The sequence below is a fragment of the Oncorhynchus tshawytscha genome, linkage group LG18 (genome assembly GCF_018296145.1).
Source record: "Oncorhynchus tshawytscha isolate Ot180627B linkage group LG18, Otsh_v2.0, whole genome shotgun sequence".
Classification (NCBI taxonomy): Eukaryota; Metazoa; Chordata; class Actinopteri; order Salmoniformes; family Salmonidae; genus Oncorhynchus; species Oncorhynchus tshawytscha.
In genome coordinates this window covers 45,696,368-45,712,660 of record NC_056446.1, presented here as the reverse complement: position 1 = coordinate 45,712,660, position 16,293 = coordinate 45,696,368, and the positions used below count along the sequence as shown (strand labels likewise).

Genomic DNA, 16,293 nt, shown 5'->3' with positions numbered 1-16,293 from the left:
GGCATTTTGACATTAGAGAGAGGCATAAAGCAATCACGGGGTTTGATCAGGAGAGCTAAGACAACAACGGATAAATGGCGATGAATGGGCAGAGAGGGTCAGTTAGGTACGCACAGGACCTGAGTTGGAGGCTGGGGCCGACATATAAGCACAGGACCTGAGTTGGAGGCTGGGGTGACAGATAAACAAAAAGAGGTGCTGCGTTAGTGAACAGTCCAGCAGGCATCAGCTGTGTAGCCGAGTGATCATAGGGTCCAATGAGCAGCAATAGGTGATTCAGGGAGCTGTTCGGTAGTCGCTACTATGCTACTACTACAGTATTCAGAAAGCTAGTGGGCCGGGGCTAGCGGATGGGTCTTTGGCGACATCGCAACAGAAAAGCCTGTTGAAACCACATCCAACATGGATCGACGGGACACCGTGTCGTCAATAAAGGGTCCAGGCCAATTGGCAAAAGAGGTATTGTAGCCCAAGAAGTTAGCTGGTATATGGGCCTAGCTCGAGGCTAGCTCGTGCTTGCTTCAGGACAGAGGCGTTAGCTAACAGTAGCCACTCGATTGCAGCTAGCTGCGATGATTCAGTGTAATGGTCCAGAGCTTGCAGCAGGAATCCGGAGATGTGGTAGAGAAAAGCAGTCCGATTTGCTCTGGCTAACTGGCTACAAGCTACTAGCTAGTTAACTGGCTAGCTCCTGATGGAGGTTCCAGTTATAAGGAATGAAAATAGCAGATCTGTACCACATTGGGTGAGACAGGTTGCAGGAAAGTATATTTAGTTCATAGATAGAAAGTGAGATTAAAATATATATTTTAAAAAAACTATTTACACGGGATAAGACAAAGACAATGTCCGATTCCATCTTGGACAAATCAGCTTTCTGCCACTGTTCTTGAACCCCTATTCATTCTTGCTCGGAGGCTGATTTAACAATTTGATGTACATCATTAATATTAATTTCAGGCAAGTCCTGAAGACACCTAGTAAAAAACTGTGACTTAGTGGTAGTAACGTTACATTGTCGATAACAACTAGACTGACCGGAAATTGCCAAACCGATAGGAAGTGTGTTTAGAACGGTCGATCATGGAATGTGCATAAGGGCTATTGAGGAAAACGTCAGGTTTCAGGTATGACCCAGTGTCGAAGAAACAAACATTTATTTCTAAAACAGGGGCAGGCAAACCACAGGTCAAATGCAGGCAGGGGTCAGTAATCCAGAGAGGTTGTGTAAGGGTCCAGAACAGCAGGCAGTCTCAGGGTCAGGGCAGGCAGGGGTCAGTAATCCATAGAGGTGGGGTAAGGTCCAGAACAGCAGGCAGTCTCAGGGTCAGGGCAGGAAGGGGTCAGTAATCCATAGAGGTGGTAATCCATAGAGGTGGGGTAAGGTCCAGCCCCGCCCTCCGGACCATTTCTCTGTCTACTCTTCATGCAAATCACAGGGATTTGGGCCAGTTCCCGAGAAAGCAGAATATCATTCACTTCGGGCTCGTCAGCCTCATTAAATTGTGGATTCAGTATTGTGAAAATAACATGTCAAACTTAGATATTTCAATGGTTGTATGCATTATGTTGCCAAGATATAGTTTTACATCCAGAACACTTCTTCCAGAACAATGACAGAATGAGTGTTCAATAGATTCAGTTTCTAGTTCACAAAAACTGCATTCACTGGTAACATCAGGTATATATTTAGAAATCAAGCTACGACACGGATAGAATCTATGGAGCATCTTAAAGGAGATCTCCTTTACGTTATTGATGATCACCATACATTTGTTCTGAGTGAGCCAAGCACAGCACCAGTCTACATCAAACAATGAAGCTCAACAAAATATTGCAGAGGGAATAGACTTCCTGTAGAAAATATCCCATAATAAACAATTGTTGAATTTCTTATCTAGTAAATCTTTTCCATTCACCTGGATATCGCTTACTCTTACTGGTATAATGTCAGAAATTGGCTAGCTACCTTTTTTCCCCTGTTCGTTAGCTAGCTAGCTTTCAGCTGACAGGTGTTCGCTAGCTACAGAGGTTAGCTACTGGACTTTGTACAAGCTAGTTAACGTTAGCTAGGTAATGTTAGCTACTTAGCTACCTCGCTAATCAAAATATCTGTTTGCATTTATTGATTAGCTACAGTTACAGTTTAAAACAGTGGTGTAAAGTACTTAAGTACTTTTACTTTTGATACTTAAGTATATTGTATCAATTATATTTACATTTGATGCATAAGTATATGTAAAACCAAATACTTTTAGACTTCTCCTCAAGTAGTATTTTACTGGGTGACTTTTACCTGAGTCATTTTCTATTAAGGTATATTTACTTTTACTCAAGTATGAGAATTGGGTACTTTTTCCACCACTGGTTTTAAAGCACATTCTCTTGCAATTATATACCTTTTTCCATTTCTATTGTGTATTCATGTGCTATTTGAGAGACTCGAAAACTACCACAATATCTATGGAATAAAAAACGTGAGCTGACTTGGGATAGTTGATCTGGACATTATCCCCGCGCCCCTCCAGCTGACCCTGCGTGACAACCACGGGGCGCACCCCACAGTTTGGGAACCAGTTGGTTACAGTGACTCTGGTCTATTCAGTAGATCAGGGTTTCACAAACTCGGTCCTGCCCCCATCTCCCGGTGCACGTTTTTTTTTTTTGGGGGTAGCATTACACAGATCAAGTGTAGTGATCAAGCTTTGGTTATTTTGGGGTGGGGGCAGGAACCGAGTTTGAGAAACCCTGCGGTTGGGCTCGGTACCGTCGGGAGGGTGTACGTCTTTAGTAGACGACAGTGTGTCTGGGTAATGAATACAGAGGTCCATTACGTCATTCAGACAGGTGCTTTTTTACTCAGTGTTTTCAGACTATACAGCAGCTGTCCATTTAGCACTTGCAGCATAGCTTTTATAGTTGATGCACGTAGATAACTTATATTACGCTAACATTTAATTAAATAAGCCACTATTCAGTCTCTTGAATAGAATAACATTTGCGCATTGCAATTGGAGCCTGCTGTATATGGGCGGGACTTCCTTGTAGCCAACGCTGTTTATTTGTGCGTGTTGCAGAAATAGCAGAGAGATCTTGCACAGAGCAGATAAGAAGGTACGTTTGACTTTAGTTCGTCTTTTTAGTCTTTATAAATATCCGCACTCTAAAACGACGTTTAGTCATTTTGAATCTTCATCTCGACCATTATACATTATTATGAACGTCTCCCTTTGACCGTGTTATGGGTGACTGTTGGGCAGCAGTCACTTCGGGGATAGTAGCTAACAGCTGATTATGAATACCATAGTAATACCATTTTGCAGTAGGTAACTACCGAGCTACTGCTAGCGGTATATTGGTTACATTCCCGACTGTTGCATTTATTGGGAGGTCGGTCGAGGTGACCGCTGTCATTTAGATGCAGTTTGTGCCCAGTAACCCTCCGGATAACTCATAGGTAGCTACATCATAACAGTCCTACTGTCTGTTGTTTTACTCCTTGAAATCTGATGTCTGCGGTGCAGCTGTGAGTGGGTTTGCTTTAGCACTCGTTTCATATGGATTGTCATTGTTTGTACATTTTTAATAAGAGTGCAGTAATAAACATGTTGTGCAACATCATTCTACTGTATACTGTAGCAGTAACACAGGACTAGTAGCCGTCTCTTCTCCAAGCAGATAGGCCAGGCTACTGTAGCAAGTCACCAACGTGTTTGTAAACAAGCCAAGGAGGATACATAGCGAAGTGCACGTAGACACACTACTGGACACTCAACACTGTCTATGTTAACCACAACACTGTATTCAACACGGTCTATATTAACCACAACACTGTATTCAACACTGTCTATATTAACCACAACACTGTATTCAACACTGTCTATATTAACCACAACACTGTATTCAACACTGTCTATATTAACCACAACACTGTCTATATTAACCACAACACTGTATTCAACACTGTCTATATTAACCACAACACTGTATTCAACACTGTCTATATTAACCACAACACTGTCTATATTAACCACAGCACTGTATTCAACACTGTCTATATTAACCACAACACTGTATTCAACACTGTCTATATTAACCACAACACTGTCTATATTAACCACAACACTGTATTCAACACTGTCTATATTAACCACAGCACTGTATTCAACACTGTCTATGTTAACCACAACACTGTATTCAACACTGTCTATATTCACCACAGCACTGTCTATATTAACCACAACACTGTCTATATTAACCACAACACTGTCTATATTAACCACAACACTGTATTCAACACTGTCTATATTAACCACAACACTGTATTCAACACTGTCTATATTAACCACAACACTGTCTATATTAACCACAACACTGTCTATATTAACCACAGCACTGTATTCAACACTGTCTATATTAACCACAACACTGTATTCAACACTGTCTATATTAACCACAGCACTGTCTATATTAACCACAACACTGTCTATATTCACCACAACACTGTCTATATTAACCACAACACTGTATTCAACACTGTCTATATTAACCACAACACTGTCTATATTAACCACAGCACTGTATTCAACACTGTCTATATTCACCACAACACTGTCTATATTCACCACAACACTGTCTATATTCACCACAACACTGTCTATATTAACCACAACACTGTCTATATTCACCACAACACTGTCTATATTCACCACAACACCGTACTCAACACTGTCTATATTAACCACAACACTGTATTCAACACTGTCTATATTAACCACAGCACTGTCTATATTAACCACAACACTGTCTATATTAACCACAACACGGTCTATATTAACCACAGCACTGTCTATATTCACCACAACACTGTCTATATTAACCACAGCACTGTCTATATTAACCACAACACTGTCTATATTAACCACAACACTGTCTATATTAACCACAACACTGTATTCAACACTGTCTATATTAACCACAACACTGTATTCAACACTGTCTATATTAACCACAGCACTGTCTATATTAACCACAACACTGTCTATATTAACCACAACACTGTCTATATTAACCACAACACGGTCTATATTAACCACAACACTGTATTCAACACTGTCTATATTAACCACAACACTGTATTCAACACTGTCTATATTAACCACAACACTGTATTCAACACTGTCTATATTAACCACAACACTGTCTATATTAACCACAGCACTGTCTATATTAACCACAACACTGTCTATATTAACCACAACACTGTCTATATTAACCACAACACTGTCTATATTAACCACAACACTGTCTATATTAACCACAACACTGTCTATATTAACCACAACACTGTATTCAACACTGTCTATATTCACCACAACACTGTCTATATTAACCACAACACGGTCTATATTCACCACAACACTGTATTCAGCACTGTCTATATTCACCACAGCACTGTCTATATTAACCACAACACTGTCTATATTCACCACAGCACTGTATTCAACACTGTCTATATTAACCAAAACACTGTCTATATTAACCACAACACGGTCTATATTAACCACAACACAGTATTCAACACTGTCTATATTCACCACAACACTGTCTATATTAACCACAACACTGTCTATATTCACCACAACACCGTACTCAACACGGTCTATATTAACCACAACACTATATTTCACACTGTCTATATTAACCACAACACTGTCTATATTAACCACAACACTGTATTCAACACTGTCTATATTAACCACAACACTGTATTCAACACTGTCTATATTAACCACAACACTGTATTCAACACTGTCTATATTAACCACAACACTGTCTATATTAACCACAACACTGTATTCAACACTGTCTATATTAACCACAACACTGTATTCAACACTGTCTATATTAACCACAACACTGTCTATATTAACCACAACACTGTCTATATTCACCACAACACTGTCTATATTAACCACAACACTGTCTATATTAACCACAACACTGTATTCAACACTGTCTATATTAACCACAACACTGTATTCAACACGGTCTATATTAACCACAACACTGTCTATATTAACCACAGCACTGTATTCAACACTGCCTATATTAACCACAGCACTGTATTCAACACTGCCTATATTCACCACAACACTGTCTATATTCACCACAACACTGTATTCAACACGGTCTATATTAACCACAACACTGTATGCAACACTGTCTATATTCACCACAACACTGTATGCAACACTGTCTATATTAACCACAACACTGTCTATATTAACCACAGCACTGTACTCAACACTGTCTATATTCACCACAACACTGTCTATATTAACCACAACACTGTACTCAACACTGTCTATATTAACCACAACACTGTATTCAACACTGTCTATATTCACCACTACACGGTCTATATTAACCACAACACTGTCTATATTAACCACAACACTGTCTATATTAACCACAACACGGTCTATATTAACCACAACACTGTCTATATTAACCACAACACTGTATTCAACACTGTCTATATTCACCACAACACTATATTTCACACTGCCTATATTCACAATAACACTGTACTGCAGTTTGTATTACAGGGTTGTATGATGTTGTGGAGCGTAATGCTGGGTTGCAGCTCACAAAGAGGAGGAAGCTGCTATCTGGGATGGCTTCTGACCTTAACCCTGACCCTGCCTCTGGCCTCCCTACAGATGGACCACCATGGACACCAAGGTAGGGTCAGGGAGCATGGAGTAGGGTCAGGGGTAGGGGGCAGGGAGCATGGGTGAGGGTCAAGGACCAGGAAGCATGGGGCAGGGTGCATGAAGTAGGGTCAAGGACCAGGGAGCATGGGACAAATGCAAGAGATATACATTGCCTACCCCTTTACTAGCAGTGTTGGTCCCTCTTGTTGCAGGCTTTATGTTGCCTGTTGTCATTCTAACATTACCCTCTCCTCTCTCTATACCCCAGGACACCCCCTCCATCCTCACCACCAGGCCACCAGAGGGGCTCGCCCCAAGCTACTGCTGCTGTCCTTCGATGGGTTCCGCTGGGACTACGTGGACCGTGTCCCCACCCCTAACTTCCATGCCCTGATGGAGGAAGGGTCAATAGTTGAGCAGGTTGAGAACACCTACATCACTAAAACCTTCCCTGACCACTACACCCTGGTCACCGGGCTGCATGCCGAGACGCATGGCATCGTGGGTAACGAGATGTACGACCCAGACCTTAACGCCTCCTTCTCCATGGAGACGCATAGCGCCTACGAGCCACGCTGGTGGGCTGGGGCAGAGCCTCTGTGGGTGACCAATCAGAAGCAGGGTGGGCGGAGCGGCGGGGTGATGTGGCCGGGGTCGGACGTGGAGATCGGGGGGGCGTACCCGTCACGCTACCTTCCGTACAACGCATCGCTGAGCTTCGAGAGGCGCGTGGAGACGATGGTAGCCTGGCTGATGGGGGAGAGGCCAGGGGAGGGGGTTCGGTCTGTGCAGGGGGGTGTGGACTTTGGCGTGTTATACTGGGAGGAGCCTGATGAGAGCGGTCACAATCTGGGCCCAGAGAACCCTCTAATGGACGCGGTCATTGCTGATATTGACGACAAGCTGGGCTTCCTCCGCAATGAGCTGCGCAAGATGGGTCTGTACCTGCTGCCTATGTACATTATACATTATGATCTAGATAAGGGGTTGCTAATGTTCCCCCCTGCAATGTCTATTTGTATAGGCACAAGCACTGTGACAACTGTTCACCCCCTTCCAGCATTAAACTGTTCACCCCCTTCCAGCATTAAACTGTTCACCCCCTTCCAGCATTAAACTGTTCACCCCCTTCCAGCATTAAACTGTTCACCCCCCTTCCAGCATTAAACTGTTCATCCCCCTTCCAGCATTAAACTGTTCACCCCCTTCCAGCATTAAACTGTTCACCCCCTTCCAGCATTAAACTGTTCACCCCCTTCCAGCATTAAACTGTTCACCCCCCCTTCCAGCATTAAACTGTTCACCCCCTTCCAGCATTAAACTGTTCACCCCCTTCCAGCATTAAACTGTTCATCCCCCTTCCAGCATTAAACTGTTCACCCCCCCCTTCCAGCATTAAACTGTTCACCCCCTTCCAGCATTAAACTGTTCACCCCCTTCCAGCATTAAACTGTTCACCCCCTTCCAGCATTAAACTGTTCACCCCCTTCCAGCATTAAACTGTTCACCCCCCATTCCAGCATTAAACTGTTCACCCCCTTCCAGCATTAAACTGTTCACCCCCTTCCAGCATTAAACTGTTCACCCCCTTCCAGCATTAAACTGTTCACCCCCTTCCAGCATTAAACTGTTCACCCCCCCCTTCCAGCATTAAACTGTTCACCCCCTTCCAGCATTAAACTGTTCACCCCCTTCCAGCATTAAACTGTTCACCCCCTTCCAGCATTAAACTGTTCTTCCCCCTTCCAGCATTAAACTGTTCACCCCCTTCCAGCATTAAACTGTTCACCCCCTTCCAGTATTAAACTGTTCACCCCCTTCCAGCATTAAACTGTTCACCCCCCTTCCAGCATTAAACTGTTCACCCCCTTCCAGCATTAAACTGTTCACCCCCTTCCAGCATTAAACTGTTCACCCCCCTTCCAGCATTAAACTGTTCACCCCCCTTCCAGCATTAAACTGTTCACCCCCTTCCAGCATTAAACTGTTCACCCCCTTCCAGCATTAAACTGTTCACCCCCCTTCCAGCATTAAACTGTTCACCCCCCTTCCAGCATTAAACTGTTCACCCCCCTTCCAGCATTAAACTGTTCACCCCCCCCTTCCAGCATTAAACTGTTCACCCCCTTCCAGCATTAAACTGTTCACCCCCTTCCAGCATTAAACTGTTCACCCCCTTCCAGCATTAAACTGTTCACCCCCTTCCAGCATTAAACTGTTCACCCCCTTCCAGCATTAAACTGTTCATCCCCCTTCCAGTATTAAACTGTTCATCCCCCCTTCCAGCATTAAACTGTTCACCCCCTTCCAGCATTAAACTGTTCACCCCCCTTCCAGCATTAAACTGTTCACCCCCTTCCAGCATTAAACTGTTCACCCCCCTTCCAGTATTAAACTGTTCACCCCCTTCCAGCATTAAACTGTTCACCCCCTTCCAGCATTAAACTGTTCACCCCCCTTCCAGCATTAAACTGTTCACCCCCTTCCAGCATTAAACTGTTCATCCCCCTTCCAGTATTAAACTGTTCACCCCCCTTCCAGTATTAAACTGTTCACCCCCCTTCCAGCATTAAACTGTTCACCCCCCTTCCAGCATTAAACTGTTCACCCCCTTCCAGCATTAAACTGTTCACCCCCTTCCAGCATTAAACTGTTCACCCCCTTCCAGCATTAAACTGTTCACCCCCCTTCCAGCATTAAACTGTTCACCCCCTTCCAGCATTAAACTGTTCACCCCCTCTTGTTGGCAGAGAGAACATGTTGCAGGTTTACATCTTATTTCCTGCTATTCTACACATTTTGTCATGGGGTTACAGAGAACAGTTTGTCATGGGGTTACAGAGAACAGTTTGTCATGGGGAACAGTTTGTCACAGAGAACATTTTGTCATGGAGTTACAGAGAACAGTTTGTCATGGGGGTACAGAGAACATTTTGTCATGGGGTACAGAGAACATTTTGTCATGGGGTACAGAGAACATTTTGTCATGGGGTACAGAGAACAGTTTGTCATGGGGTACAGAGAACATTTTGTCATGGGGTACAGAGAACATTTTGTCATGGGGTACAGAGAACAGTTTGTCATGGGGTACAGAGAACAGTTTGTCATGGGGGTACAGAGAACAGTTTGTCATGGGGGTACAGAGAACATTTTGTCATGGGGTACAGAGAACAGTTTGCAGTTTTAAAGCATATTTTCATGCAATTCTATGTATTTTGACATGTTTTATGTGTACTCGTGATATTTGAGACACTCGAACATTACTACAAAATCTATGGGCTAAAAAACATGAGCTGACTGGGATAGTTGATCTGGACATTTCGAACCAGCTATACATAACTCTCTAAGGTCTGCAATGACTGACACGACAAGAGGAGCTGATGATGCACGACCCAATTTAGAAAGATTACCTTGTGCTTTAATCAATTTAGCAAGAAACGCATGTAATTGATCAATTCACGAAATAAATATTTAATTATTGGTCAATTTAAATGTAATTAGTTGTGTTTTGACTGCATTCCTAGGTCTGTACGAAAGTGTGAACCTGATTGTGACCAGTGATCATGGCATGACCCAGCTCTCCAAAGACAAGGTGATTGAGCTGGACCAATACCTGGACAGAGACCTCTACACCTGGGTGGACAAGAGTCCTGTGGTGGGGATACTGCCTAGAGACGGTAAGATCCTGGGGATACTGCCTAGAGACGGTAAGATCCTGGGGATACTGCCTAGAGGAGGTAAGATCCTGGGGATACTGCCTAGAGGAGGTAAGATCCTGGGGATGCTGCCTAGAGGAGGTAAGATCCTGCGGATGCTACCTAGAGGAGGTAAGATCCTGGGGATACTGCCTAGAGGAGGTAAGATCCTGGGGATGCTGCCTAGAGGAGGTAAGATCCTGGGGATGCTGCCTAGAGGAGGTAAGATCCTGGGATGCTACCTAGAGGAGGTAAGATCCTGGGGATACTGCCTAGAGGAGGTAAGATCCTGGGGATACTGCCTAGAGGAGGTAAGATCCTGGGGATACTGCCTAGAGGAGGTAAGATCCTGGGGATGCTGCCTAGAGGAGGTAAGATCCTGGGGATGCTGCCTAGAGACGGTAAGATCCTGGGGATACTGCCTAGAGGGGGTATTACCTAGAGACTGTAAGATCCTGGTGATGCTACCTAGAGGAGGTACTACCTAGAGACTGTAAGATCCTGGTGATGCTACCTAGAGGAGGTAAGATCCTGGGGATGCTACCTAGAGGAGGTAAGATCATGGGGATGCTACCTAGAGATGGTAAGATCCTGGGGATGCTACCTAGAGGAGGTACTACCTAGAGACTGTAAGATCCTGGTGATGCTACCTAGAGGAGGTAAGATCCTGGGGATGCTACCTAGAGGAGGTAAATCCTGGGGATGCTGCCTAGAAACGGTAAGATCCTGGGGATGCTGCCTAGAGATGGTAAGATCCTGGGGATGCTGCCTAGAGAGGGGTAAGATCCTGGGGATGCTGCCTAGAGATGGTAAGATCCTGGGGATGCTGCCTAGAGAGGGGTAAGATCCTGGGGATGCTACCTAGAGACGTTAAGATCCTGGGAATGCTGCCTAGAGACTGTAAGATCCTGGGGATGCTGCCTAGAGGAGGTACTACCTAGAGGAGGTAAGATCCTGGGGATGCTACCTAGAGGAGGTAAGATCCTGGGGATGCTACCTAGAGGAGGTAAGATCCTGGGGACGCTTCCTAGAGACAGTAAGATCCTGGGGATGCTGCCTAGAGAAGGGACTGTCTACCTGTCCTGTAGGTAAGTTAGAGGAGGTGTATAGTAACTGTCTCACCTGTCCTGTAGGTACTTTAGATGAGGTGTATAGTAACTGTCTGTCTCACCTGTCCTGTTGGTAAGTTAGAGGAGGTGTATAGTAACTGTCTGTCTCACCTGTCCTGTAGGTAAGTTAGAGGAGGTGTATAGTAACTGTCTGTCTCACCTGTCCTGTAGGTAAGTTAGAGGAGGTGTATAGTAACTGTCTGTCTCACCTGTCCTGTAGGTAAGTTAGAGGAGGTGTACAGTGCCCTGGTTGAGGCCAATCCCAACATGGTGGTGTATAGGAGGGAGCAGATCCCCGAGCGTCTCCACTACCGTCACAACAACAGGATAATGCCCATAATTATCGAGGCCAAGGAGGGCTGGACCATCACCCAGAACAGAACCACAGGACCACACATGTGTAAGGAAATACTAGATCAACTAAATTCCAATTTTGAAATATGCAGTATTATTGTAACTCTCAGACTTTCACAAGTTCAGATCTTTAGGCTGTCCGTGAAACATTTAGAGTTACCAATATTAGGATTCAGTCCACAATGACAGCTAATTAACAGTAAACGTGTTCTAAATGTTTTAATCCTATTTAATGCTGTTCTCTCTCTGTGTTTCACAGTGGGTAACCACGGCTACGACAACACCCTACCCAGCATGCATCCTGTCTTGGTGGCGCGTGGCCCTGCCTTCCGTCAGGACTACGTGAAGAGTTCCATGCGTTCCGTTGACCTCTACCCCCTCATGTGTCACATCCTGTCTGTCCGGCCCCGCCCCAACAATGGTTCTCTAGCCCGGGTTATGGACCTCCTCTCCGAGCCCTCCCCCCCCACACACTCCACCCCGCTGGAGGGCAGATACCAGCCTTCCTTCGCCACCGCCCTGGGCGTGGTCCTGGGGGTTGTCATGGTGACAGTGTTCCTGGTGGTTATCGTCAAACAGATGACGCTCCGACAACTACCCAGCAGGCAGAGCGAGATGGCCCAGCCGCTATTACTTGAAGAACTACAGCTTTAGAGGAGAGGAGAAGAGAAGAGAGGAGAGGGAGTTAGGAGAAGAGAGAGAGAGGAGGAGAGAAGAAAGTAGAAGGAGAGAGAGAAGGAGAGGAGAAGATGAGAGTTGGCTCCGTACACCAGTAAAGGACAGTAGCTTCAGTGTGGTGGAGGAGGAGGAGAGGATAAAGTGTGGCTTTGTTCTGATGGTTATTTTGTTGTTTATCTCATCAGAGAGGAGCAGTCATAATAACAATAAGAACCAATAGTACACTGGACACCAAGCATAATAAGTGAGTAAATCTAGTATGTGGTTGAGTTGTTATGCTAAGCCGTACAGTGACTCAGATGTTTTAGACCACTGTGGGATCTGAGTTCAGTTAGTCAGGCTGTTGCTTTCAGTCTTCAGTAGATCCATGACTGACACGTTACTACTTTAGTCCATGTTGTTGTTGTCATGACTACCACGTTACTACTTTAGTCCATGTTGTTGTTGTCATGACTACCACGTTACTACTTTAGTCCATACAGTTGTCGTCATGGCTACCACGTTACTACTTTAGTCCATATAGTTGTCGTCATGACTACCACGTTACTACTTTAGTCCATGTTGTTGTCGTCATGACTACCACGTTACCGCTTTAGTCCATACAGTTGTCGTCATGACTACCACGTTACCGCTTCAGTCCATATAGTTGTTGTCATGACTACCACATTACTGCTTTAGTCCATGTTGTTGTCGTCATGGCTACCACATTACTACTTTAGTCCATGTTGTTGTCGTCATGGCTACCACGTTACTACTTTAGTCCATGTTGTTGTCGTCATGACTGCCACGTTACTACTTTAGTCCATGTTGTTGTCGTCATGGCTACCACGTTACTACTTTAGTCCATGTTGTTGTCGTCATGGCTACCACGTTACTACTTTAGTCCATGTTGTTGTCGTCATGGCTACCACGTTACTGCTTTAGTCCATGTTGTTGTCGTCGTCATGGTTACCACGTTACTGCTTTAGTCCATGTTGTTGTCGTCATGGTTACCACATTACTGCTTTAGTCCATGTTGTTGTCATGACTACCACCTTTACTACTTTAGTCCATATAGTTGCCATCATGACTACCACGTTACTGCTTTAGTCCATGTTGTTGTCGTCATGACTGCCACGTGACTACTTTTGTCCATATAGTTGTCGTCATGACTGCCACGTTACTACTTTAGTCCATGTTGTTGTCGTCATGGCTACCACCTTTACTACTTGTTCCTGTTCAGTACTTAGTTATCCTCTACTTCATAGGAGATCATCTTTCTATTATATGTGCAATAAGGTTGTTTTATATATGTTAGTCTGTAGGGGGCGTGTTTCTGTACAGACGCATGTGTATTGCCCCTATAAAGTGTTAGAATCATAAACCACTAACCGTTCAGGGCTTGACATTCAGGTACATTTGTCAGTGGCACACCTTGCCAGTACCAAGTGGAAAACTACTGTCCCGAATGAGAAAATGACTGGCTGGGCCAAGTTATGCACACACAATTTGGGTGATTTCATGTTTCATTTGCAGTCTGGGCAAGTCCCTTTTTTAATTTCTATATAGCCAACTATACAATCTGATATTTACACTGGTTGTTTGGAGAACAAAAGTGAAGCCACCCCTCTCAGTGATGACATATAGCCTTAACCTTTAAAGAAAATGTCATAAATTACTGACTACATGGTGACTACATGGTCTCCTGTCTGATACAGCATGGTGACTACATGGTCTCCTGTCTGATACAGCATGGTGACTACATGGTGACTACATGGTCTCCTGTCTGATACAGCATGGTGACTACATGGTGACTACATGGTCTCCTGTCTGATGCAGCATGGTGGCTACATGGTGACTACATGGTCTCCTGTCTGATGCAGCATGGTCTCATGGTGACTGGTCTGATACAGCATGGTGACTACATGGTCTCCTGTCTGATGCAGCATGGTGACTACATGGTGACTACATGGTCTCCTGTCTGATACAGCATGGTGACTACATGGTCTCCTGTCTGATACAGCATGGTGACTACATGGTCTCCTGTCTAATACAGCATGGTGACTACATGGTCTCCTGTCTATACAGCATGGTGACTACATGGTGACTACATGGTCTCTCTGTCTGATACAGCATGGTGGCTACATGGTGACTACATGGTGTCCTGTCTGATACAGCATGGTGACTACATGGTCTCCTGTCTGATGCAGCCTGCTGACTACATGGTATCCTGTCTGATACAGCATGGTGACTACATGGTCTCTGTCTGATGCAGCATGGTGACTACATGGTCTCCTGTCTGATGCAGCATGGTGACTACATGGTGACTACATGGTCTCCTGTCTGATGCAGCATGGTGACTACATGGTCTCCTGTCTGATGCAGCATGGTGACTACATGGTCTCCTGTCTGACAGCATGGTGACTACATGGTCTCCTGTCTGATGCAGCATGGTGACTGGTGACTACATGGTGACATGGTGACTACATGGTCTCCTGTCTGATGCAGCATGGTGACTACATGGTGACTGACTACATGGTCTCCTGTCTGATGCAGCATGGTGACTACATGGTCTCCTGTCTGATACAGCATGGTGACTACATGGTCTCCTGTCTGATGCAGCATGGTGACATGGTCTCCTGTCTGACAGCATGGTGGCTACATGGTCTCCTGTCTGATGCAGCATGGTGACTACATGGTGACTACATGGTCTCCTGTCTGATACAGCATGGTGACTACATGGTCTCCTGTCTGATGCAGCATGGTGGCTACATGGTGACTACATGGTCTCCTGTCTGATGCAGCATGGTGACTACATGGTCTCCTGTCTGATACAGCATGGTGACTACATGGTGACTACATGGTCTCCTGTCTGATACAGCATGGTGACTACATGGTCTCCTGTCTGATACAGCATGGTGACTACATGGTGTCCTGTCTGATACAGCATGGTGACTACATGGTCTCCTGTCTGATGCAGCCTGCTGACTACATGGTGACCTACATGGTGACTACATGGTCTCCTGTCTGATGCAGCATGGTGACTACATGGTGACTACATGGTCTCCTGTCTGATGCAGCATGGTGACTACATGGTGACTACATGGTCTCCTGTCTGATGCAGCATGGTGACTACATGGTCTCCTGTCTGATGCAGCATGGTGACTACATGGTCTCCTGTCTGATACAGCATGGTGACTACATGGTCTCCTGTCTGATGCAGCATGGTGACTACATGGTGACTACATGGTGACTACATGGTCTCCTGTCTGATGCAGCATGGTGACTACATGGTGACTACATGGTGACTACATGGTCTCCTGTCTGATGCAGCATGGTGACTACATGGTCTCCTGACAGCATGGTGACTATGGTCTCCTGTCTGATGCAGCATGGTGACTACATGGTCTCCTGTCTGATACAGCATGGTGGCTACATGGTCTCCTGTCTGATGCAGCATGGTGACTACATGGTGACTACATGGTCTCCTGTCTGATACAGCATGGTGACTACATGGTCTCCTGTCTGATGCAGCATGGTGGCTACATGGTGACTACATGGTCTCCTGTCTGATGCAGCATGGTGACTACATGGTCTCCTGTCTGATACAGCATGGTGACTACATGGTCTCCTGTCTGATACAGCATGGTGACTACATGGTCTCCTGTCTGATACAGCATGGTGACTACATGGTGACTACATGGTCTCCTGTCTGATACAGCATGGTGGCTACATGGTGACTACATGGTCTCCTGTCTG

General features: G+C 45.0%; 1 protein-coding gene across 2 annotated transcripts; it reads left to right on the top strand.

Annotated features, from left to right (window-relative positions):
• Positions 1–2,993: 2,993 nt before the first annotated feature.
• Positions 2,994–14,317, top strand: enpp5 (ectonucleotide pyrophosphatase/phosphodiesterase 5). Of its 2 annotated transcripts, none has more exons than XM_042301135.1 (6): positions 2,994–3,114; positions 6,600–6,747; positions 6,988–7,656; positions 10,244–10,396; positions 11,744–11,923; positions 12,137–14,317. In XM_042301135.1, the coding sequence occupies exons 2-6, from the start codon at positions 6,618–6,620 to the stop codon at positions 12,529–12,531; spliced, it is 1,527 nt and encodes a 508-aa protein (XP_042157069.1). In that variant the 5' UTR covers positions 2,994–3,114; positions 6,600–6,617; the 3' UTR covers positions 12,532–14,317. The 2 variants fall into 2 exon arrangements, with proteins under 2 accessions (XP_042157069.1, XP_042157070.1); XM_042301136.1 differs by having other exon boundaries at positions 3,022–3,114; positions 6,612–6,747.
• Positions 14,318–16,293: the final 1,976 nt, after the last annotated feature.

Coding starts and splice junctions, on each gene's coding strand:
- enpp5 (XM_042301135.1), top strand. CDS start 6,618: ATGATGTTGTGGAGCGTAATGCTGGGTTGCAGCTCACAAAGAGGAGGA. Junction 6,748..6,987: donor GGACCACCATGGACACCAAG/GTAGGGTCAGGG, acceptor TCTATACCCCAG/GACACCCCCTCCATCCTCAC. Junction 11,924..12,136: donor AACCACAGGACCACACATGT/GTAAGGAAATAC, acceptor TGTGTTTCACAG/TGGGTAACCACGGCTACGAC.